General features: G+C 44.9%; 3 protein-coding genes across 4 annotated transcripts in view; 2 read left to right on the plus strand and 1 right to left on the minus strand.

Annotated features, from left to right (window-relative positions):
* Positions 1-23,904, plus strand: part of TMEM100 (transmembrane protein 100) — a 369,211-nt gene that overhangs the window by 110,874 nt on the left and 234,433 nt on the right. The window lies entirely within an intron of this gene.
* Positions 85-6,621, plus strand: TRIM25 (tripartite motif containing 25). The gene is made up of 9 exons (XM_065735579.1): positions 85-696; positions 1,541-1,636; positions 2,436-2,669; positions 3,154-3,310; positions 3,918-4,001; positions 4,440-4,505; positions 4,752-4,778; positions 5,020-5,130; positions 5,773-6,621. Exons 1-9 carry the CDS (start codon positions 85-87, stop codon positions 6,303-6,305), a joined length of 1,920 nt encoding a protein of 639 aa, XP_065591651.1. The 3' UTR covers positions 6,306-6,621.
* Positions 15,769-23,627, minus strand: DGKE (diacylglycerol kinase epsilon). 2 transcript variants are annotated; one of them, XM_065735476.1, is made up of 11 exons: positions 23,079-23,627; positions 21,343-21,502; positions 20,857-20,976; positions 19,810-19,953; positions 18,770-18,927; positions 18,458-18,509; positions 18,199-18,312; positions 17,756-17,827; positions 17,037-17,164; positions 16,280-16,391; positions 15,769-15,845 (listed from the first exon to the last, which is right to left on the minus strand). In XM_065735476.1, the coding sequence occupies exons 1-11, from the start codon at positions 23,540-23,542 to the stop codon at positions 15,777-15,779; spliced, it is 1,593 nt and encodes a 530-aa protein (XP_065591548.1). In that variant the 5' UTR covers positions 23,543-23,627; the 3' UTR covers positions 15,769-15,776. The 2 variants fall into 2 exon arrangements, with proteins under 2 accessions (XP_065591548.1, XP_065591547.1); XM_065735475.1 differs by having other exon boundaries at positions 15,775-15,968; positions 23,079-23,626.

Consider the following 23,904-nt stretch of genomic DNA (forward strand, 5'->3'; position numbering starts at 1 on the left):
GGACCTCCCTCGAGGCGGGGAAATGCCACGCAGGTTTCCGGAAAGCCTCAGCCCAACTTTCGTTTCTTCGGCTGCTGCGGGAGGATGGCGGCGTTGAGTAGGGCTCCGTCGGAGCCCAACCTGACGGCGCTGGAGGAGGAGCTGACGTGCTCCATCTGCCTCTGCCTCTTCAGCGTCCCCGTGACGGTGCCCTGCGGCCACAACTTCTGCGCCTCGTGCCTGGAGCTCACCTGGGCCGACCAGGTGCGGGACTTCAGCTGCCCGCAGTGCCGCACCGCCTTCCCGGAGCGGCCGCAGCTCCGCAAGAACACGGTGCTGTGCAGGGTGGTGGAGCAGCTGCACGGCAGCGGGGCCGGGGACGGCAGGGAGGATGATGAGCGCGAGGAGGAAGAGCAGGAGGCGGCAGCCCCCATCTATTGTGACAGCTGTCTGCAGGCGGCTGCCACGCGGACCTGCCTCACCTGCATGGCTTCCTTCTGTGCCGAGCACCTGCGGCCGCACCACGACAGCCCGGCTTTCCGCGACCACCAGCTGTGCCCACCCGTGCGGGACCTGCAGCAGAGGAAGTGCCCGCAGCACAACAAGCTCTTCGAGTTCTTCTGCAGCCAGCACAACTGCTGCATCTGCTCGCTGTGCCTGCTGAGCCACAAGCTGTGCTACACCAGCCCGCTGCAGCAAGCCAAAGCCAAAGCCGAGGTGAGCACGGTGCTCCGGAGACGTCCCCTGGGTGATGGTGGAACTGCGGGGCCGCGGGCAGCGGTGCTGGGAGCCCGAGCTGGGCTGCAGTCCTGTGCCTGGCCTTGGCACACAGCTGCCTGCCCTCCAGCGTGTGTCTGAGTACGTCTCCAGCTCTGCTGCGTGTGTTTTCCTTCTCTCCATGGCCGTGCTCGTGCTCCCAGGACCGGGACAGTGCAGTGGCGGTGCTGAGCACAAAGCAGTGCTGAGTGCGGTCCCTGTTCTGTGCCTCGCTGATCCCGGCACTGCTTGGCCAGGCTGCCGTCCTGCAGCACTCAGCCCATCCTCAGAGTAGCTTAGGGAGATCTCTATCACAAGCAAACTGAGCCGGGAGCCGTTCTCTGAGGGGCAGCAGGGAGGGAAACCAGACTGCTGTTATTTCACAGCTGAAGATCAGACAGTAGTGGATATGGGAAGTGCAGATGACCCCAGGTTCAGCCTGACTTTGCTTTGGCCCTCTCACATCTGAGAAATAAAATACTCCGTTGAAATGAGGGGTAAACAGCAGTATTTACCTAGTGCTCAAAGTCCAGTCTAAGAGCTAAAGCAAAGTTTATTTTCAGTGCTGGGAGCTGCTCTGCTGATGAAAGCCCTCTCCCTTATCAGGAGGACTCGGGGACGCCCATCTTGCTTTGGGGGAAGGTGGGGGTGCGTGCAGGAGAGCACTGCTACCTTCTGTAAGCCTTAAGGAGCAGTGGGTTTCATCTGGACCTCTGTAACTGTGATTCCTGCTCCAGTAACCATGACCTGACTGACAGCATGGCAATGCCTTTTCTAAACTGCTCTTTGGTTTCCTGTCTCGCAGTCAGCACTGAAGAAGAGGTTGGCAGAGCTGCACAGCCAGAGTGAAAGATCCGTGCAAGCCATGAGCTCTGTGAAATCGTTCCAAAGTCAAGCTGCTGTAAGTGCCATCGCTGCCTGGCGTGTGCTGGCTCCTGGATGTTGTTGGTTGTACTCTTGTGGCAGTACTGGTGCTACCGAGGCTGTGTTGCCAGGAAAAAAAAAACATTTTTGGCAGAGCCAGGCAGCTCCCAGAGATGGGAGCAAACACAAGCTCCTCGCAGGGGTGGTTCTCACCTCCACGGGAGTTACCTGAGCCCTAACTGGGATAAACCCATCCATTCCCATTGCACCAGAAAGCGTGCATCTGTGCAGCCCAAGTGAACGGTAACAGCTGCACTGCAGCAGGAATCTGGGAGAGCTCATTGCCATAAATCAGCACAGCCTCACCCTGCTCACACCCAGCGTGGGGGTTGTGCTGTGCTGGGAACTTCTCCCTTGTGCCATCCTCTCTGAGCTGCCTGGTGGAGGCTGCAAAGCTGCCGGGGCAGTATCCCTTCACCTGGAGGATCAGGATTAACTCTGTGTTGATCAGAGATGCTGCCAGGCACAATCTGAGGCAGCAAGAACTGCAGGAGTGTCAGAGCTGCTGGCGATGAGCACTGTCTGCTTCCAGGTTTTCTAAGCACGAGGCGGCCCAGCCCCTCAGAAGAGATTTTGACACAGAACTGTCTTAATTTCTTAGGAGTAAATGATTTTTCTTTCCACACTACATAGAAATACACAGCTTTCCTATTGCCAGTTTTGAGTAATTGAAGTTTACACACTTCCCAAATAGTTTTTTTTTTTTTCTTGTAGTAGTAGCAGCACTTTTCCCTTCTAATGATTCAAAACCAGTTTCTGTCTGTTCTCTGCTTCAGGAGGCAGCCACCAGAAAGCGAGATTTGTTGAGAGCTGAGTTTTCGGAAATTAAAGCTTTAATCGAAGAAAAAGAAAACCAGACCTTGAAAGTAATTATGGAAGAAGAAAAAAGAGTTTGCAATAAGTTTGACTACATATATAAGGTTCTGGGAAATAAGAAGAATGAGATCCAGTCTCTGAGAGATCAGATTGAGATGGCACTGACCGAAGGTGACGACGTTCTCTTTTTAAAGGTAATGTGTCCTTTAGATACAAATCTGATTCTTCAGGTTTTTAGAATGTGTAGTCCTGCTCTCCAAATCCTGTTAGCCAGATGATAGTGCAGCCCCGTGCAAGGACCTTCTGTAACAAGATGTCCTGATAAGTGCACACATACAAGTGAAAGAACAAACTGCTGTCTGCAATTCCACCTCTCCCCAGTTCAGCCACTGTTTCTGCTGTGTGCAGAAGGGCTGAGGGAGAGCAGTGGTCTCCGTGAGGTGTCAATCTCTGTACTGTGAGTCAGTCCACTAGATCTTCCTTATTGCTTCAGGTACCAGGATCTAATGCTCATGGGCTGCTGAGTTGCTGCTGACATTTTGCCATGGCTTTGTCTGATTGTCACCTCTGTTCTTTTGCACTTGAGATACGTGCACAAAACTCAGCCCACTTAAAGCAACCTGCTTGCATTTCTCTGCACCAGATGGTCCACATGAGATTTCCCATTTCTCCTTTCAGAGGGCAGCAGCACTGCAACGAACACCAATAAAAGAGGCTTTTGTCCCAGCAATTGAAATGGACCAAAACATGATACATGCTGCTTATCAGTCCGCCATCAACCTTAAAGATGTTGTCAAACTTACGGTGAATGTGTCTATGGAGAAGAAAGCGGATGGTATCGTATCACTGTGGGAAATGGAGTTTTATGGCTCAGCTCTGAGTTCACATGAGAGAGATTCCCCCTCCAATCCAAGTATAAAAACTAGTGCAGCAAGTAGAGCTGATCAGTACACGCTGTGTCTTCCAACCTTCATGATCCTCCACTTCCTAACAGAAATGTGTGGTCTGGGCTGAACTGTATGAGAACAATATGTGCCAGTGTCTCTTACTTTTATCTGTTCTTGGATAAGTTAGGAGTATTGTGATCCTATGCTCCTCTGGCACAGCCTGGGCTTTGTTTTTTCAGGCGATTTACATTTTTATTATGTAGTAGGGTTGGATGCAGTCAGGATATAGATTTAAGAGGGGGATGGAAAATGCCTTCAGAGTGATAGAAGTACGGTTAAACAATTGTAAAGGTACTAATGATGTCAGTTTTGTAGAATAAAGCCCTACTTCCTGAGGTAAGCAAATATATCTTCTGAACTGGGGCACGGGTAACTCCCATACAGCTCCATTTCTGCCAGGTGTCACTTAAGTTCTAATCACACACCTAAAAAAGAAGATTGTTCATGCATTACTCCTGGCAATACAGTCCATAATGTGCAATATTGCTCTTGCAGCAAAACCAACACCTGGGAAAATGAAATCCCCTTCGGTGCCCTTCCCAAACAAACCTGCTGTTAAAAAAAAGGCCACTGCAGAACGTAAGTATTCAAGGACACCATCCTCTCCTCACCATGGCTTTACCATTGAAGCAGAGCTCCAGCAGATACCTCAGAGCTTTCTGCTCTGGTGGTGATGGAGCAATTCAGTGTAATGAGCACTTGAGCATGGGAAGGGCAGGCTGTTTTGTGCTGTGTAGTGATGGATGCTGTGTGAGCTGGGAAGAAGCAAACTGCACACATTCAGTGCTGCATTAGCTTCAGCATGCACGTGTGCTTGGAGCAGTGTCAGTGTGGACTGCAGAGTGAAGCTGAGCCTCCTCACCCTCTGGTTTCTGCAGTACCCCACTGCTCTTCTGCCTTGCAGTGCACTGGAATATTTATTACTTGCACTAAACATCTCGTTTGCTTGTTCCATGGACTTTTATGAAATGAATTCTACTTATGAGCTAATCGTGTTGTATTTTTTCCTCTTCAAAGAGCGTATCCCCAAAGAGAAAGTCCCTCCCGCGACTAAAACCACTTTTCTGGAGGAGACAGATCCCCGTAAGTAGTGAATAGAAGCAGTCCCAGCTTCTCGATGGCCGGGTTGCTTATCCTGAAAGGCTACCACTCCCCCTGACCGAGGCAAATAGTGCATTGTGTTTCTTGTGCAGCATTCCAGTATGGGTGGCCTCAGTGTGTTATTGTCAGCTTTATCTGCTGCCGTTTCAGAAGGGCCACGATGGTGACATTACAGTTGGCACAGAGTAAACCAACAGTTAACTTTTTCTCTTTTTCTTTTTTTTCCAGAGGACAAAAAGAGTCCTGTTAAACTTGGTAAGTTCAGACATTCAAATGTTTGCTCTGATTATCATTGACTGCTCTTAAAATGGCAAACAGATGATTGCTAATGGTGGTATATTATAAAAAAAGTATAAAACTTGAGAAGGCAGTGAGCAACCTGAGCTGATACTGATAAATCTGGAGGTCCACTCCGACCTGAACCTTTCTGGTTCTGTGCTGAGCGTACGGACTTTCTTCCCAAATGGCCAAATTCTCTTTTCTTCTGTCAACACAGTACCGACCGTGGGAGCACTGAGCACGGGAGCACCAAATGCTGCAACTGTTGCTAAAACAAAAGAACTTATTAACAGCTTCGTGAAGAAAACCAGAATGGAGCTTCTGCAGTGTAAGATACAAAACATTACTCAGCAATTAAAAGTGAACTTCCTGTGCTTATCGCACTGGTGAGGTGTGACTCTTGTGGTCACCTGACAAAAAGACTTCTGAGGAGGTTTAGTTGGGTAGATGGCCTTAGTAGGTTGTAAAATAGTTGTTACGTGTTTTGAAGCATAAGGAGATGGGAAGTTTAACGTACTTGAAGTGATTCTTTTGCCAGATGAATCAAATTTACCTGGTATTTGTCAGAGGGCAAAGGAAATTTTATCACTAATGTCTTTGGTTTCTCCCAGAGTGACTGCATTAGAGGAAATCTAGAAATGCAATGAAACCCACCACATTTTTCTTTGGAATTAAGTGCAGGCTGTGAGTGAGCCCATGGGGGCAGTGTATACCCTTCACTGCCAGATCTGCTGCTGGAGTACGTTTGGGTGGTGAGGGAAACCCGTGGGGATGTAGGAGGGAAGGATGCTTACCCATCCCTGTCGGCCTGCTCTGTGATGCAGAGCTGCAGGTCAGCCCAGCAGCTATTGCTGCCTTCACTGTGGAGGAGAGCTGAGCTGAGGGATGTAGAAATATGCTGCCTACGTGGGAGTGAATAAACAAAGGTGCATCAATCTTTATTACCTTCCGCTGGTTCCTGTCTTTGTAGATGCTGCTAACATCACATTGGATTTCAACACAGCTCATATCAAAGTGGCTCTGTCTGACAGATACACCAAGATGTCTGTTTCAGACACCCCACTGAATTACAACCACCACCCTCAGCGTTTCACCGACTGTCCCCAGGTGATGGGGTTCCAGTGCTTCAAGAGAGGCGTCCATTACTGGGAGGTGGAAATGCAGAAGAACAACTTCTGTGGCATTGGCATCTGCTATGGCACCGTGGACCGGCATGGGCTGGACAGCCGCCTGGGTAGGAACAGCAGCTCTTGGTGTATTGAGTGGTTTAATTCCAAAATTTCAGCCTGGCATAACGATGTTGAAAAGTGCTTGCCCAGTACTAAGGCTACAAAGATCGGTGTGCTGCTCCACTGTGATGGGGGGTTTGTGCTTTTCTTGACTGTTGAGGAAAAGCCAAGCTTGATCTATAAATTCAAAGCCCAGTTTACTGAGGCAGTGTACCCTGCCTTCTGGTTATTTTCCAGTGGCACTGTTCTCTCTCTCTGCCAAATGAAACCATAATGTCTGGAACAGTAATATAGTTCATCTGGGTGTTGTCATGCAGATACTAACTCCTTGCAGCATCTCATCTTTGTGGCTACAAAACGTACGTTGAATTCATAACTATTTACTTGCTTGTCTTAGTCTAAGCAATGTCAAAAACAGTGGGTTTTTCTTTTCTGTTGGGTTTTGGTGTTTTTCCTTTTTTTTTAGATAAAAATTATTGAGTCTTTTAAGTAGTTTAGGATATTAGCCCGCATTGCTAAAGCCTTTGTATAGTGACTTAGTAAAACAATAGCAGTAAAAAATCAGAGGAAGGATTTGCAAAGACTATATTGTCCTTCCAAAAGCAAAGTCACCATGCAACCCATGCATAAATGGCTTCAGTAGCTGCTGTGGATTCTGCAGTTGTTGAAAAGGATCTCCAGGTGTAGTTTTCAAGACTGTGTTTCACAGGTAGCAATGACTGAGAAAGAAATAGGAGAGATTCCCTGAAAAGATGTTTCAGGCTTTGAGGTTGTTCCCAGTTTGGCATGAACTTCTTCTCTACTGTTATTTGAGGCTGTTATTTGTAGCCAGGATTTACAGTGTATGTGCTCTTGGTGTGTAACTGCCACTGAGATGGAACAGAATGAGCTCCTGGAATAGGTGAATTCAGGTCTGGTGACACTTAAGTAATGAAAATCGTTATGACAAAGCTCATTAGAGACTTTCAGAGCTGATGGATAAGACGTGGTATCAGAATCAGTGGGAAATAAATGACAGTGAATACATCACAGAGAGTCTCAGGAAGATATCCTGTGTTGTAGGAGTGTGGATCTGCATTAGCAGTCTGTGGGTTGGAGCATTCCACGTCATGTTCTGAGCCAGAATGGGCTTCACCTCCTCACAGTGAAGGCTCTTTGGAGTATTTTTTGTGTTGAGGAGTTCAGGGAGTGTATTTTTGGCTTGCATAGGAGGATAAATGTGCTGTTCTCTTAAAGCAGGGTCTCCTGTCATAAAGCTTTTCCTTTATGAAGCAGGATATTCTCTGTTGGCATATTTTCATTTGCTTAGTTGGTAGAGATTGGATTTCCTGCGGGGTGGTTATGTTACTGTGACTCAGATTTGAGGAGCACAGTTCATGGAGAATGATGTTTGCTCTTTCCTGCTGGCAGGCAGGTAGATCTTTTGAAGCATACAGGGAATTACCACAAAAGAGAATACACTTCCATCTCCTCTGAAATGGATCTTTAATTCTCCTGGTCTTCTCTGGGCTGTGGTATGTTGCCAGAAGTCCTCAGTGAGTGCAGAGCAATCTGTACCTCAGCTTTTCTTCATTGCCACTGTAAAACAATCAGCAGGCAATCAAGGTATTAGGATCTCAGTTATTGGGCCTGTACCGTGGTGATGCCTCTGGACTTACTGTGGTAGCTCTAATTTCTTGGAGTACCCCGTGAAGGACAAGGAAGCTCATATGACAGAATTCTTGGACTCTAGTGGGATTTAATATGTGCTGAGAAATGAAGCACAGAGCTATTGCTGACAGTTCGGAAGGGAACTGTCGCAGTGCTCAGAAGAATCTCTGTCTGCATTTCATGTTAGCTGAAGAGTTTTACAGGGAGACCTGTAGGAATTCAGGCTTGGTTTGAAAGCTTGTAGTACTTTGCAAAGGATAGCATAATTCTGATACTTCCATTCCTTTGGTGTACGGAATTGATGCTGGATCTAAAAGTGCACCTGCTGTCTTTGGAATGGTCCTTCTGTCTCAGGAGTCCCACCCTTCCAATGCACAGCTGCACTAAAACACGTGGAAAGGTGAGGAAGGAGGATGGGTCCTGTTAGGAACCGGGAGTGCAGTCGGTACTTCTTTTTCCCGCATTTCCAGCTATGGGGTCACGAGCAGTTTCAGCTGAGAAATCCTGTCCAGCGAGCTGCTTGGCCGCGGCATGGGGCTGCAGACCTATCTGCTGAGGTGCTGAAGGAGTACCAAGTCCCCTTTTTCATGGGGAAAAAAGGCACTCCTGGGGGACGCTCAGCTCTTCTGTTATCAAAGGAGTGTCAGCATTAACCTCTAAGTCTTGGGGCTTTCTTTAGACGGAGTGACACTCAAGGTCAGGACAGGAGAGCTCTCATTCTGGCACGATGGACAAGAGAGATTCTTTAAATGTGACATCAGCACGTAACAGTGAGACGTGTTCTGGTTTACCTGAGCACTGAAACAAGCCTGCCACTGCCCTAGGGGGGTTCTTGTTTTTTTGCTTTGATTTTGTGCCAGAAATGAACCAAAATGGCAGAATGAGGATCTGCTAATTTGGAACAACATGAGAAATGTACAGCTGAGCTGCCACGCTCCTGAAAACTGCTATCAGGTATCTCTGCATTTATCAAAGCAGTGAGGCTGATATAACATCGGAGTGGAATATTAGTTACAGCATAACTAACGGTTCAGATGAGGGTGGTTTTACTCAGCGTGAGCTTTGCTGTGTACCCAAGATGCTTGGTGGCACAGCTGGGTGTACTCATGAGGGCAGCACGCACTGGATGCTGTCTGTGTTGCGGCCGTGCAGCGGTGGCTGTTGTACATCGCTTCCGCTCTTGCTTTGTTTGAAAGTGAAACAGCATTACCTGTAAGCCCTGGCTCTGAAGGCTTTGTTCTGTGCTCGGAGCGAGCAGTAGGAAAGCAGAAATAAAGATACTGTTGTGTTCAAACAAGTGGTCTCTCACTGTGTGACTCAGTGAGGGGGGAGGCGGGCTGAGCTGTCCTCTGCTCTGAGGGTGAACCATCCCAGCTCCTTCCTGGGAGCTGTGTGCTGGCTGCGTGGGGTGGGCAGCCCTCCGATGGATGGAGCCACAGAAACCTTTTCAGGTTCACTGGAGGAAGGTGATGTGTTAAGAACTGAGCAGAGGGGTGGTTTAAAAGACACACAGACGATGTTGGCTTGGCCTGCAAGGGGACGTGCACCACACAGCCCAGAACTGGGCTTTGCTTCTGTGGATAGTGAGAAACAGGAAAGGCTGAGTTTAAATACTTTAATCCACACGCTTCAGACCACAGATAAATACAGTACAGACATCAGGACAACAAAACAGCTCACTAGGAAACTCCGGAGCAGTCAGTCCTTTCACACCTGGAGTTGCAATGCTCTGTGGAGGAGACAGAGCTGATGTTCCTGCACAGAGCCCTCTGAAGTCAGCTCAGGCTGACACAGCTGGCTACACACAAAGGGTTTCGGTTTCACTTCTGTTCCCGTGGGGAACAGGACCCGGTGGAGCACTGTGACTGCACTGAGGGTGCGGCTTTTTAGAGACAGAACCTCGCCCAGAAAATAGCACACATTACCCTTACCCGATGAGGTGTGAGAACCCTTCCCTGGTTCACAGGTCAACGCCAGCACCACCTGCCTCAGCACCACTGCAAACAAAGTGGAGCTTTATGGAAAGCTGCAGCATCACTCACTGTGTGTCCACACAGCACTACGAGCACACAGCCCAGCACAGTCCCACCTCCACATCCTCCCCTTTTTTACCCATCATCTTTTAAACACCAAAGGAAGAAGAATGTGGCATTTGAGAGCACTGTGATGTCAAGAACCACGGCATGACTTCAGGATTTGCACTGGAGGTTCAATATTGTGCTGTGAGGAGGATCTCACACCGTTCACAGCAATGAGCATTCAGGTTTGCTCTGAGAGGGAACGGTGCAGATGGCTTTTGTTGAGTTGGACACAAACTGCACCGCAAGGAAACAACTGCTGCACAACCATTCCTGCTTCAGTGCTCAGCATGAGAAACAAAAAACCCACCCAGTCCTACACGTCTGCTTTCTTGGTTGAGAAGCTGTTTACAGTTTCCCCATGGATCTGTTATTTGCATCTTAAGCTCAGGTTTTATTTTCTTTCCTTATTTAGAGCAATTTCAGAATACACACAAACATCCAATCCAAGCTCTGAGTCACAGTATCACAGTATTTCCAAGCTAAAGAATAACTTCCTTTTTTCAGCCTTTGACATGCTGGTATTTTCTTGCAAGTCGTTACTATCACAGTTACAGCTTTTCAGAGTCACATTCATACAGATTCTGGTCGTTACAAGCTACAAAAATAAAAGTCCATTCTGATGAACTATCAAAACCCTATGAAGAGAGGTGGCTGGAGGGTTGGGTGACAAAATGGCTTCTGAGGGATGTAAACTTCAGCCACTCAGAATGCAATGAGCTCACACCACGAGCTCCACTTACCCTTCAGGGCAAAAGGATTTATGCTGAAACCTGCAAGCAAGCTGCAAACAAAGCAGTGCAACAATTACAGACAACAACAGGAATTAACAGCACAGCAAACAGGGCACTACGAATAAGAAGTAAAATTTTAAATACATTCATACTTTCAAGCAGGAAAGGCCAGATCCTCAGCCAAAGCACGGCAGTGTAACATCAGTAGGTTTAATGGAGGCATGTGGCTTTACTCCAGCTGAAGTCTCTCCCTGAGATGCCCAGAACCTGCCCTGGGTATTCAGCACTCTTAGTGAGATACAGACATTTTGATTGTGCCGTGCTTTCAGAGCTGTGGCCAAAACAATGCTGCAGTGCAGAACTTGTATGCTCCCTCAGTGCACCTCGTTGCTCAATGAACAACTGCTCTCCATTGTTGCCTTCCTATGGTCAAGATGCAGCTATAGTGTCTCAGAGCAAAAGTCAGAGCATTTATAAGTGGTTCACATTCAACAGGATCAGTGATGCTACTACTATTCTTAAACTCAATAATACTATTTTAAACTCCTAGCTGAGTATGATCTTGCTTCTTTTTAAAGAAAACTGCAACTACTGCAAGGTGTGACACACAGAACAAAAAAGGATTCTCAGTTAGAACATGTGAAGGCTCCTAAGTGTCCTACTCTTACCACAGATTAATTAGCTAGGTTGCATGGCTGCTCTTCCAAGAAGTGTTCCTAAGTAAAAAAGAACTAATATTATAACATTCATTGTTGTTTACAGCTAAGGTACAGTGCTTTAAGTTGGTTTGTTTTAACCACTTCGACACAATAATATACACTAAAAAAAGCTGTGAGCATCAGTGCATGTAATGTAGAGGCAGAAGGAACTGGCTGAACTGAAACAAGAACCTGCAGAGTGTGGGCATTCATCCCCAGCAGCAGAGAGCAAAACCTGCACTGTGAAAACAGGTCTGGGGATGGGGAAGGCTGCACCTGGGGCACCCATTCTAGTATTTCCAGGTATCAGTCTGAGTAAATCAGTGATTGAGGAGACTGGATGTGCCAGGAAGGTGAGCTGCTGTGTGAAACCATTCCAACGGGTGTTGCTGATGAGTTAGCCAGCATAAAGAAACAAAGCTCAAAGCTGGGAAATGCTTAACTAAAAAGTCAGACAGAGCCTAGGACAGAGCTGTGTGCATATTAACGTGCACACATACACCCTCCTCTCATAAACTCTGTCTGAGCCAGGCAGGAAGCTGTGCACAGAAGGCTCTCCTTCAGTTTGTAGTTTGCATTTCACAGGGCTGAGAAGCTACAGCAAAGGATGCCACCACAATCTGACCAAGCTCCTGTAAAGCCACTGCATGCTGCCATCAGACTTCAAAACCAACTCTGTGAACCTCTTCTGAGAGCTTGACAATTATTGTTATCAGTCACTCTCTACGTTTTACACGAGGTTACACCACATGAAGACTGCCAGAATTAACTCCTCATTATTTGTCATTATCTTTCCCTGTATTAATCACTAGGAGGGCAAGGGAGAATCGTTCTGTGCAGGACGTGAGACCCAGCTGCAGAATACCCTCTTCTGGGTAAACGAAGTACTGCACTGTGCTGGGGTTTGCAGTGCCTCCAGCCATCTGTACAGCAGCTATTTGTACTGGTGCTTTCTGCACCAGCACCATTAAAAAAACCCACAAAGCACGTTGCAGTTCTAAAGCCACAACACATGCCAGCATTAAACAACTCCAGCTAGATTACAGGCTATAGAAAGTAATCTATGTCTGCAGCAGGACCTGGGAGCCCATTGCTCATATTTACTTTTTGAAGTTGGACTAAAACAGTTCTGTAAGAGAACTCAAAATAACTAACTCTGCAGCACAGTGGGAAAGAGGACACGTTTAAATGAAAGCATGGCTTTAGTGGTTAATGGAGTGAAGTCCAGCTGGCGTCCTGTTACGAGTGGTGTCCCCCAAGGGTCAGTTTTGGGGCCCATCTTGTTTAATATCTTTATTGATGACCTAGATGAGGGAATTGAGTGTACCCTCAGTAAGTTTGCAGATGACACCAAGTTGAGAGGATGTGTCAAACTGCCTGAGGGTAGGGAGGCCCTTCAGAGGGATTTGGATAGGCTGAACAGCTGGGCTGAGCTCAATGGGATGAGGTTCAATAAGACCAAGTGCCGGGTCCTGCACTTTGGCCACAATAACCCCATGCAATGCTATAGGCTTGGGGCAGAATGGCTTGAAGAATGTAGAGAGGAAAAGGACCTGGGGGTGTTGGTTGATGCTCGGCTCAACATGAGCCAGCAGTGTGCCCAGGTGGCCAAGAAGGCCAACAGCATCCTGGCCTGGATTAGAAATAGTGCAGCCAGCAGGAGCAGGGAGGTGATCATCCCCCTGTACTCAGCTCTGGTACGGCCGCACCTCGAGTACTGTGTTCAGTTTTGGGCCCCTCACTACAAGAAGGACATTGAGGCCCTGGAGCGTGTTCAGAGAAGGGCAACAAAACTGGGGAGGGGTCTGGAGCACAAGTCTTATGAGGAGCGGCTGAGGGAGCTGGGATTGTTTAGTCTGGAGAAGATGAGGCTCAGACTTCCCAACCTAGTGCTAACATCCACTTAAAAAGCTTTTACTGTTATGCATATGATAACTCTATGCAGTTACAGGAGAAGGATGATCACCTTCACTCCCACACCCAAGAATGGGATGACCTGCCCAACATGGTAAGTCAGTTTACCAGTTCTGCCACAAAAGCACACTCAGCTGTTGCTTTCCTTTCTCATTCTCCTTGCTTTCTGCAAAGGTACTGATAGATTTCCATCTCCCATAGAGAATTTCACACATTGAGGACTGGATTCCTGGCAAAGTGCAGTAAGAGTGAGGATCCAGTCTGCACAAACAACAGCACAGCATCACTGGAACCCAACAGATGTGGAAAGCCAGCTTACCTACTGGAGAAGGAGGGCAGAAAAGAAAAAGGAAGCTTTCAAAGTCAGTTTTCTAGATGTCAGGAGTTCAAAGATTGAAGTTTTTGAACCATTAAAGATTCATAAGCTACAAAATAATGTGAAAAATGGTCTGATCAGTGTCAGGCAGCTCTCTGAACTGCACTCTGAACACTTCAGATCAAGCAACCAGAGGGTGCAACTTCTGTTTCATGGAAAATATGGAAAGTATGGAAAATACCACCCCTCATAGCACATACTCTGCTCCCCCAGAGACCTACAACTGCTACGTGAGAACCACAACACTGAACTCAAATAGGATGCTAATGTCTGTGAGCTTCCAAATAAAAAGAGCTTTCCACTAGAAGACTTTTGAAGCCACAAATTGAAGCTCTGTAACAACAACTAAAAGTGAGGGTAGGAGGTTTATCTAACATTGCATGGTGTTTGCATATTTCAAATACTTTTTACATAGACTTCTCTGTATTTATATATAAAACAATTAAGATGAAGTGTGGGAGGCTGATGCATATGACATTTGCCAGTGGTGTCTGCCTTACATTTCATTATACTCTGATAACATTTCCAGACTATAAATGCACAGATAATCAGTAGTATTTTTAGATCTAGCATGGATACTTCCTAGAATTAATACTATCAGTTTAAAAATGCCCTCCAAGGAGGATTACAATTAAAGGTTTTAGAAATATTAACTTCACCAAGGCTTTAATAAATTATTTTAAAAGTATAGATAGCTCATACACTCTTAATGCAAACTTTGTTTTATAGAGTGTTGAAAAAATGTTTCTTTTTACAAAACCTAGAGACAAACCTTTACCCACAGTAATGGTTTTGCTTCCAGTTAGCATGAAGAGAAGATGAGAAACAATGGGGGAAATGTGACTAAAGCAGCAACATTTGAAAGTTCTCAACTTCTCTAACGACCTTTGCTTATGCAGTATGCACTCAGCATGAATTCTCATCTTAATCAATAACTCAGCTGGACTTCACTGAGTAATTAGTTACAAGCTTCAGATCTTAGCTCATAGCTCTCACCTGCTGCAGGTTTAAAACACCAATGGGAGATAAAAATAAAAATAGAAGCAGGCTTTTACTTCTTTTTACTTCTGTTAACTGTGAAGATGTTTTCACCTGAGAAGCTTCAGATATGTCAAACTCACAGTTTACATGCACTGCTCTCTGCATTCTTAATATTTAATATGAGTATATTTAATATAAGCCAGTTTTTTGGCTCTATATTCACATGGGGAACAAAGACTCAGGGCCAATGGAGTATCTCTGATTCCTTAAGGGCCAGACAGAAATCAAACATTTCGTTCTCCACAGTCCAATGATACACGTGAACACAGAACTTCTGCAAACCAAGCCCTCCTCTTCAAAGTGAAATAGATGGACTTGCTACCAATTGTTTTCAGGTAATTGCAAAGCAAGATCTTTAAAAAGTCTCTTAAAAAACCCTAAACATTTGCCAGCCATCATTTTTTAAAACCATCCTACATATACTTTAAACAGACAGCTCCTCTGTCAAGTTTTCCTCCAGCAAGCCTCCTTAAGAACTAAAATGCATCACTATTTACAAAAATGAGAGTCTCTCACTGAACTGAAGCAGTCAGTCAGAGGATCATTCAGTGCAAGTCATGATACAACTATGTTTAAGCTGCATTTTGGGTACTTGGGCTTACAAAGCCACTAACAGAGCCACTGGCTAACTTACCCTTCCCAGAAACCTTTGGTCCAAAAACATCTCACTTGTGAATTGCCTTCCCAAGAGCCCCCCCGTCCTCCACTCTCCCAGTCAGACCTATAAGACACATACTGCACAAGCAGGTACACCAAAAGGAACTTATCCTGCTCCCAAGAAGAGATGGCAGCCAGGTGCAGGCTGTCCTCAGAAAAAAGAAACAGCTCACATTTTACTTATTCTGGTTTTCTGTGCTGGAACTGTTCCTGGGAAAAAGAACAGGTGGAACTCCCAGTTGTTCTCCTTTCCAAGGGTGTAAATATATATATAGATATATACCCCTTTTGCATGCAATACTGCATACGTGCAGATCTGATTCTACAGCAAGGAAGGACTGCAGCATCTGCCCCTTCCCTGCCCTTACAGTAACTCCTCCAGATGGAGAGGCTGGGTACCACCACCAATCTAGAAGGCAAAACAGTTGTGGTAATTCAGCTGTGAAAATGTTAATGAATGTGACAGCATGGTTTCCTCAACCCTAATTAATTCACAAGTACAAACCTTACAGCATAATCTTTAAGATAGATTAAGCATTCTCAGTGTTTTTAAATGGGTTGAAGATCTTCGTTGTATTATGTTGCAGCCTGCAAAATCTACACGTCTTCATCTGTCTGTTCTCTCACGTGCTCCTGCTCAGACACGCTGGATGCGTCGTCATCTGTCTGTTCACCCAAATGACACAACATCAGTGCGTGTGTCTTATGAGTTATGGTAACAGTGCATGGCCCCTGAGCCCACGGCTCTCCGTCCACCTGCATTGGCATCTTTGAACTCTTCAAGATCAGCTAGTGTTAAACAGAAGAACACACAATCACAGCAGTTCAGTGCAGCTCTGAAGACACCTTTTTAAACTACAACGTATAACATTGCACAGTTTGAGACTTGCAGGAGAGAAACTCAGTTCATAATTAGTTGTACTTACAGGCCACCAACCAGAGGAAAAGGTGTTGGTAATAGTGCATATCAGCTTCTACTAAGTAAAGAAACATTCAGCTCAACTGCACACTGCAGCTTCAGGCCATAGAGCTGAGTGCTTGAAGCTGTATGCTGTGTACTGAAAAAGACTTAAGGAACCATGTTCAGAAACACCACTTACCCTCACTGTATGTGCCTGCCCTAGACGAACAGGATTTGCTAGTTTCACCTGAATCTGAGCACAGTGGAAGGAACCATGAACTCCAACAACTTCCAGAAGTCCATCATCGTGTCTATGAATTAAGAAAGCAGACATTTTTCAGGGAGGCTTATGAGCTCTAGCACATGCATACAAATATTACAGTCTTCCACTGTTGTTACTGTGGAGAAGATAAATGTTAAGATTATTTATTTCTCCTGGACACTAAGTCACACTGTTAACACTAACCCTGTTAGTCACACTAACAGCAAGGGAAGCTGTACAAAAGCAGGTCAAATACTGAGCAATGCTCCAGCTGGTACACCCTACCTAGCTACTGGCAATTATTGCATTCTGAGATTTGCACTGCGTGTTTTAAGCTTAGCCTCATAAGCTTTTTAAGGGAACTATGAAGTGTACTTATACGTGGCTTTTAAAATAGAAAGTCAGGAGCCAATAATTTGTCACTACTTAGTATTGCTCCAGCCAACTTCTGTGTTCTTTTATAGACTGAAACGGATTCATCTTTATTTCTCATAGTCTACTTAATCCTATTGCTTAACCATGCCAAACACTTTGAGAAAAATGAAACCTGATGTGCAGGATGCACTTAGTTCAAGTCCCTAACAGTCAGAAAACAGAAGTCTGAGACACCCTGCTCTCATAAAACAGCCTAATGGAGGGAACTGCTTACACTACAAGAACCATCAAAAGGAAAAAGAAAGGAGGTATTGTGTACCTTGCCAGGGGATAAGGTTCATCACCCATTCCTTCCCAGAGCCTACAGCCACCTCCCCAGTATCCAATATTCAGGACAATGATGCCTTCCAAATTGGGCAACTCAATTCTCTCACCATCCAACTCTAGCTTTAAAAAAGAAACAGAAGTTAATTATCACATAAGCAAATTCAGAACTGCAACAAATGTTAATTATTCTCTTCCTCCACTTAATAGACTTGTGCTTGAATTAAAAAAAAGCCCACAAACCAGCCTGTGAGCTCAACTGGCCCTGTACAAATAGAATGTGTCTTCTTTTCATACTTAAAAAAAAAAACAACCAACCAACCCAAAACAAAACAAAACAAAAGACTTGTGACTTTACAACAAGATCAATATGTTGTGCTTTCACAGCTTGTAATAATTCGTTAGTAGAAAACAGAAAACAAACAAAACCAGAACTAACCAAAAAAACCCTCTCTGGTGCAGATTTTAACTCAGTCTCTGTAGTTGAGCTGAGACCTGAGCCAAGTCCAGAAAAAATGTCAGGAATTCTCTGTAAGCTCAAAGGCATGAAATAGATGAAGTAAGCTGCAGACAGCAAAGGAACCTGGAACATCAGAAAAACTCCACTAAATCCAGAGCTATCCTTACACAGGTATCATGGAGTCGTAAACTTTCTTAAGTTCAAATGTTATACTCTGCTATTCATCCAGCAAAGAAACAAGTTAAAAAACTTACCTCAACTTTCTTGTTAAGATCTTTACATTCTTGTACTAAGCAGTCTTTGGTTCCATAAAAAAAATAGACAGCCTACAAAAAAACAGGGGGAAGCAGAAAACACTGTTAGAAAAATATAATACATATGAAGCCTGTTGTAAATGCCCATGTGTTGTTATGGTCCTGCAAACCTCACCATCTAAAACACACACATACTTCCATATCAGGTCAACTATCACTACAGTGCACTAAAGATGCATTTTCTTTCAGAATCATGTAGACTTTGACAAAGAGTTCTAAGAGCTTAAAGTCAGCTGAGTAGAAATTAATGTGAAACACTAATACTTAATTAGAAGAACTTATGTCACACTGGAGGGAAAGAAAAAAAATCATGGAGTGTTTAAAATACAGGTTTAAGTCAAGTCAGCAACTCCAAGGGGAAAGTGTCCTTTTACTCAACTTACCTTATTAATAATTCTGCTGGAAAACAGTGAGGGAGTCTTCTCACGATGGGCATGGAAATTTAAAGCCATAAGAGCATCAGGTCCTATAGAAAAGTAGTTGTTCATAGTGAATACCTGTAAGAGAAGACATATTTATGATCTGATTTAGCATTATTAATTAGTAATTAAAAGTCACCACAATTAATGGCAAGCAGGTAACCAAAAAAGTATAACCATGCAGGTATTCCATAGAATCCATACTTAAAACTGCAAGCCATACCTTTGGTTTCCTTAGGTTGTAGTATCCTTTGCTTGTCACTTGAACTTTCCACCTGAAAAACAACAGCCTTTATTTAGACTTGTGACTAGGAAACTTTCTCAGTATCAAAGTGGTAGCTAAGAATCTCAAACAATTCAGATTTAATTACATTATGAAAGAGCTAAGCACTGCAGAACAACTAAATATAGACTCATTTTTATTCTGCAGTTTCCTGATCCACTTGGGAACGTTACATACACTGCTTTAATGGAGTATCAGTAGACCTACACTAATATTTGATTCTACAGAATTTCTCTTTCCACTGTTCCTTACCTGTCTAGCACAACTCCATCTGCTTCCATGACATTTCTTAAGATTTGTTCCACAGGGACTTCTCCAGCATAACCTGCACCCCAGCCCAGTGTATTGGACAGGTCATTACCCGTTCCTAGAGGTAAAACTGCAACTTGTGGAATAAAGCATTCTTGCCCCTAGGATACAGAAGCAATGCACAGTAACTACCACGTCAGCATTCATTCTCCACTTTCTCTCCCCCAATGTTCAAGTTATATAAACACCATTAACCTTCAGAGCAGCTCGTTACCTAGTGCTGAGTGACACAGCTGCTATTAGCACAGCAGATGGCCGGATGAAGCACTTAGGGTAAGAATAATGCAAACAAAGGCAGTCTTAACCCACTGTGGGGAGAAAATAACGTGCAAACACAGTAGAGAAACAGCACACTATTAATAATGAACAGAACAACCCCTCAGAAGAATGATGCTTTGGTTCTGAAAAAAGGGAAGCCTGAACTACTTTATCTCATTTCCCAACCTTCCACTTGCTTACCCATGGGTAAGTCACTGACACTGTTACTGCATGTACCTCTGGGGTAGTGAGAGTGACAAGAGTACACAGGGCTGCCAACCATCATGGAACAAAAAGGCTCTTATGAGATCAAAGTGATGTTAGTTCTAAAAACCCTCACAAATACAATACTAGAGCACTCAATTATGGACAGCAGCTTTCCTCTCCAAGAAACAAAGCCACTATCTAAGGTACAGTGGTGTCACATACACAACTGTCATGAACAGATGCAGCAGGTGATAATTCCTTCAGACAAGGAGAAAAGAACGTATAAAATAACCTGAAATAAGCTTTTAAAACATTTATATATTTTTCCTGAACCACAGGGACTCATAACAAGATGCATTTTTGTCCCTAATACACATAAGCAGTTCTGCAAAAGCTCCTCTGCAGGCTTATTCAGGAAGATGAATAAGATAAATGTAGGTAAGAAATTAGACTGTAGCACTTCAGCAGCTCCAAAACTCATTTCACCGTAAGACAGCTTTTCATTTGAAGCACAATACCTTTATCTTCATTTCATCGATTGCATCCAGGACCCAGCCTACTGTACCATCCCCACCACAGACAAGAACCCTGACAGCATTGCAAGGCAGCAAGGTACAAAGCTGGAGAGCTTTAGCAGGTGTAATTTTGCTTAGATCAAAAATCTAGAACAAAGAAAATAAGTTCTGTGAGTTTACAGAATGTGACTGAGGATTTGCCTCACAGATAAACAACTTCAATATGTTCACTCTCATACAAAATAAACATTATCCATTTATAATATTACGTAAGCAAACGAGCTGTTTTCACTTTTATGAACTGGATTCAGTCTCCCAAGGTCACAAAATAGCTCCAGGTGCTTGACAAGCAATAAACACCATTGATAAATCAAGCTGACCAAGTCCTAAGAAAAGCCTGTATCTAATAACACTACAGTTAATTCTGTAAAGATGGAAGATTTCAGATGAAAGATAGTTTTGATACAAAGAGGTCTATTTTGTAAAGCCTTACTGGGATGCATTTAAAACAAAGGCACAGTATTTTCTATCAGTCTGTATTCTAAGGCTCTGTTTTGAACTTCAAAGGAAGAATATGAAGCTACAGCCAGGAAATCTGAGGAACAGCTCTCTGCCCTAATGTCAGCATCCTGTGCCAACCCTGTGAGCTTTAAGGGGAAAGCGACAGCACAGAACAGCAACTACAAACACCAACATCTGCACAAGTGAAGTGAGGATGTGAACAAACACATCACACATTTCAAATTAAGAAGATCCAAGTACTTCATTTGCTAAGAACTAGCAGGCTACTTTGAGAGGCAGAGCTTAAAATCAGAATTACTACATTTATTACTAGAAATAGAAAACTGCATGACTATCAGGAGAACCAACACAAAGGTGGGAGGACCTCTGCATTTTAGTCTTCCTACAAACATATTCTATCTGACAGAACAAACTGCATTAATTTGGCTCCTTTACTCTTCCTCAGGATCTTACTGCCATTACTGAAGCAAAGTGACATCGATTCTACTTGAAACTTATTTTCCTGCAGTGGCTTTTCACTGTAATTACCTGAACAGGGTTCAGCAGTATTTTAAATTCTCCTAGTAAAGTTTCACCCATGTTGTTCCCACTACGAGTATTTGCCAGAATGATTACTGGGATCCAGTGCTCGCTGCAGTGAGGTACCACCTGCAGAAAGGAACAATAAGCAACTTGCACAAAGGCTGCCTGTTTGAAAACCAAGTGCCAAGTCTTGTTCCAAAGCTGTCCCCTTTAAATGCTAATTGGTTGGAAGTCATCAAAACAAACAAGTATTTTCAGCACACCAAGGCTGAACGTTTCCATTCAGTGCTGTCCAGGACAACAAACACTACAGGATTAGGTAAGGAACAAAACATTACAGAACTGTTCAAGTAGAGGTGTTTTTCACACATGGTTTTGGTATGCAGCAATTTTTGTGGTGTAAAAATAACACTTCTCCCCACATCTTTATCAAATTTTCAGATTAAAAAACAGAAGAGACAATATATGCCAAACCCAAGAAGCAACAATTACCTTTTCATAGTCAGTTCTTTTGTCTTTACGCATCTGGTTGATTGTAGACAAGTAGTACGGTGGAATAATTAAGTCTTTGAATTCTCCAAATGTACACTCCTCAGTCTTTAAACAATCCAACATGCATTCATCATGTACAGTGCACTGACACCACACACATCTGGAAAGAGAGACCAAAAATGGACAAAACAAATCCTGTACATTAGTTTTAGAGAGACACTAACCCTACAGTCACACAACTATTATAAAACTAACATTCCAAACACTCTACAGGGAAGACTGCAGTCTATAGAGTTTCAAATGATGATCCATTGGCTGCAGAAAAGTACAGAACTTGATCACATCTTTGAACATTTAGAAAAATATTTTAATTCCATAAAACAAATGACTTCTGAATTAATTATATTCTTTTAACTCCAAAAAACAGATGCTATAAATATTCCTGTGTGTGCAATATATAGTCACATTCAGAGCTCACATGTAAAACTGAACTCCTACTCATACTTACTGAGTCTACACAACAGTACAGTTCAATAACAGTGTTACTTTACATTAAATGGCTTTGTTAGTGCATTCCTTAAAAGCAGTGATATTCTCATGTCTGAAACCCAAAACATTACACGGTTCTGTGCAAGGCTCGTGGGATTTTGTTATGCAAAACTGCTCAGCATTTGGCCTATTCTAGGAGCCCTCCTGGAAAACAGACTGGAACAAGAGGGAATACTGCAACACCTCCTGCCAGCCTCTGCAAAACATTAATCCTCACTTGCTGCATCGAAAGCCTCGGTTTAAGCAGCTGTGAAAGCTATTTTTGGAGTCTTTCTGGTTAATCCAGCACACAACTAGAGCAGCAGAGGTACTTGCTCTGTATAAACAGACTATCAAGCCACTGCGTTTTCTTCCCCCTCTCATTTTGCATCGTAAATCTGTCCCTCTCCTACGCTGCTAGGCACATTCTCTCATGATTTTGTTTCTGACAGTATGCTCATTCCTACTGGAATTCTGCTGACTTACTGACAAGCTGACAGTACGACACACAAGTAAAGAAAAGCAGGCAGCTGACATCCTTTGAGAATGCACAGGTTGTACTTCACACTGTTCCCAGTACGTGGACCATTAGCTCTCTATTCTGGCCCAACGTGCCTAACATCTCAAGCAGATAACTTTAAAACCCTTACTGGTGGCAGCATGAGCCCCTGCATGTTTTCTTTCCCTTTTTTTTTTAATCATTTTTACCACAAACTGTAACAATGGATAATATTACACAGCTTTTAAAAACTTCCTATTAGCTTACTCTGAGTGTTATTAAAGGGGAAAAACAGAACAGTTATGGCAGGGCTGCTTGTTCTAGCTACACTGATCGGATGCAGAGAAGCATGCATGTTTTGGCAATCTGAAACACACACTGCATCTCTATGACTGCAACGTACACACCAGAAGCACATCAGAAACCTTCTTACATCTGTCCCTAAAATGCAAGCTCTCTTGGACTTAGTCTTCTAGACGTAATTATACAGCAGCTAGCATATCATGGTGGAGAAATGCAAAGAAGAGAACAAGCAGACACGAGATGCAATACCTTAACTTAATCTACGACTGAAATTACCCACCAGAACCCATTTTCATGTTAGGCTCTTTCAAATTGTTTTAGTGACAACGTGATCCAACACTACCACGATAAACACACAGTGACAGCATCACACTTCCTCACAACAAGCCAACCTCCATCGCAGTACCTGTAATCGCAGAGCTTGGGCTGTGTACCACACTGCTGCCTGCACACCATGCAGTGGCTGCAGAGCGGGACGTTGCCTCTGATCCAGTGGTGTGGCATAGAGCTGCGGGCTCCAGCTTCGCTCCTCATCACGATTTCCTTGCAGAGGAAATGCTGGTCGGCCTTCTTCAGGCACCCCTCGCAGACGCGCAGCCCGCAGCAGCTGCAGAAAGTGCCGCGGAGGATGTGCTGCGCGCACACGCAGCAGTAGGACGGCTGCCCGAAGAGGTCCGTGTAGTGCCAGTCATGCTTGCTCTTGCAAAAGATGTCACGTATCAGCATCTGCCGCCGGGAGCGGTGGAAGCTGCACCACAGAGTGATCAGCACCGGCAGGATGACCGAGCACAGCGTCCAGAACACCAAGCTCCAATCTGCGACGACCGAGGACATGGAGAAGGAGCCGCTCCCGCTCTCGGCACCCGCCATCCCCCTCCGGAGCGGCCTCGCAGCCTAACCCCTCACACCGCCCGAGGAGACGGCGCGGCGAACCCGGGGCCGGCTGCCCGCCGCCAGGAGCCGACGGGCGGCTTCAGGAAGCATCTTCCAACCCCTCGCTGGCTCCGACCCACTCCGGCGACAAACCCTCGAGACGAGGCGCTCTTCCACCGCTGCCGCCAGCCCGGCCGGCCCGACCCGCAACGGAGGAGTACGCGCGCCGGAAGCGGAAGTGGTCGCGGCGGTTGCCGGGCAACGGGCGCCGCCCGGAAGTGGGGCGGGAACAGCGCCTCCCCTGGTGCGCGCGTTCATGGCGCGCTGTGCAGATCAGCCTGTCGCGGTTGTGAAGGTAC

This window comes from Cyrtonyx montezumae, unplaced genomic scaffold, assembly GCF_038088225.1.
Source record: "Cyrtonyx montezumae isolate F1298 unplaced genomic scaffold, pur_monq_1.0 scaffold_19, whole genome shotgun sequence".
NCBI lineage: Eukaryota > Metazoa > Chordata > Aves > Galliformes > Odontophoridae > Cyrtonyx > Cyrtonyx montezumae.